At 64.7% G+C, this 1512-nt stretch overlaps 1 protein-coding gene across 1 annotated transcript in view; it reads left to right on the top strand.

The window, feature by feature from the left end:
• Positions 1-79: 79 nt before the first annotated feature.
• Positions 80-1512, top strand: part of ANKRD2 (ankyrin repeat domain 2 (stretch responsive muscle)) — a gene marked incomplete at its 5' end in the record, with an annotated part of 1735 nt that continues 302 nt past the window's right edge. The window contains 6 exons of the mRNA XM_008942735.1: positions 80-187; positions 337-435; positions 661-759; positions 899-997; positions 1285-1383; positions 1476-1510. Coding sequence (XP_008940983.1) covers positions 80-187; positions 337-435; positions 661-759; positions 899-997; positions 1285-1383; positions 1476-1510 — 539 coding nt within the window. The remainder of the gene's footprint in view (positions 188-336; positions 436-660; positions 760-898; positions 998-1284; positions 1384-1475; positions 1511-1512) is intronic.

Here is a 1512-nt window from a genome sequence, read left to right as displayed (position 1 = left end):
GCAGGGCAAGCCCCCCACCGCCCCGGTCCCTCTCTTGCACCTCTGAAATGGCCCAGCACTGTGCCTATCCTGCTCCCAGGAGGGTCCTGTGGACCCAGAGACCTTCCTGCGAGCCGCTGTCCAGGGCAAGATGCACATCATTGAGAAGTTTCTGGCAGACGGTGGCCCCCCTGACACGTGTGATGAGGTAGTGTCCCCCCACAGCCCCTGGCCAACCCTCATCCACGCTCTGCCAGCACACCCCGCTGTGCCCGCTGCCAGGGCTGGGACCCCGGGGGTACAGCTAGGCTGGGGGCAGATGGATCCATCTGCCAACGTGATGCCTCGTCCCCCCAGTTCCACCGCACGGCTCTGCACCGCTGCTCGCTGGAGGGACACACGGACATCCTGCAGAAGCTGCTGGGCAGTGGAGCCACCGTTGACTTCAGGGACCGGGTGAGGCTGAGTCCCGCCCCAGGCTCCACACTGGTCTGAGCCTCCAAGCATGGTGCAGACACAACAGCAGGGTCGGGGTCCCTGCAGTAGGACAGCGGTGTCCTCATTGCCAAGGTGGCCGCAGACAGGGCTCTGTTCGCTCAGCCTGGGCACGGGGACCAGCTGGGGCAGGGGACAGACACGGGGTTGGGGTACCCCCGTCGTGACACAGCTCTGTGTGCCCAGCTGGACTGCACCGCCGTGCACTGGGCCTGCCGGGGCGGGCACCTGGATGCTGTCAAGCTGCTGCAGGACCATGGGGCAGACCTCAACCTGAAGGACAAGGTGTGCAGGGCAGAGCCCTGGGCCACGGGGCTGTGTCAGGAGCACGGGCATGCTCCGGGGGGCCAGGGCTAGCCCTGTGTTGGGTTAGCAGGGGTGGGTGCTGGTGACCTCTTGTGTCCATCTCCTCCCCCCTCTCAAGCTGCTCAGCACCCCGCTCCACGTGGCCACCCGGACTGGGCACCTTGACATTGTGGAGCACCTCATCCACTGTGGGGTGGATGTCAATGCCCCAGATAGGGTGAGTACTGAATCCATGCAGCCAGTGCTGAGGGGGCAATGCTGATTTCCCCTCCCCTGGCTGACCCCTCTGGGAGCTCCCAGCACCCACAGTGGGGCACACCCGGACACATGCATCCCTGCCTCAGGGTGCTGTCGGTCACAGCCAGGGCTGGGGCAGGCACCATCCTCTTTGTCTTCATGGGAGGGTGGGTGTGTGGGGAGCTGAGGAGCAGCGCTGGGGACAGGAAGGAGGTCCTTGTCCCCAGACCTGGACCACGATCCCCAGCCAGGCTGTGCCTCTTGCAGGAAGGTGACACAGCGTTGCACGACGCCACACGGCTCAGCCGCTACAAGATCATCAAAATGCTGATCCTGCATGGGGCTGACATGATGGCCAAGAACCAGGTGAGCGGGGGAGAGCCCCCCATGCTGGGCCATTTGCTGCCCCACACTGTTGTGCCACCCCAGTCCCAGCTTCTCTCTGCTTGCTCTTGCAGGCTGGCAAGACCCCGACAGATCTGGTGCAGCAGTGGC

This window comes from Merops nubicus, unplaced genomic scaffold, assembly GCF_000691845.1.
Source record: "Merops nubicus isolate BGI_N331 unplaced genomic scaffold, ASM69184v1 scaffold28796, whole genome shotgun sequence".
Taxonomy (NCBI): Eukaryota; Metazoa; Chordata; class Aves; order Coraciiformes; family Meropidae; genus Merops; species Merops nubicus.
The sequence above is the reverse complement of the archived record's forward strand: the minus strand, read 5'-3'. Positions and strand labels throughout refer to the sequence as shown.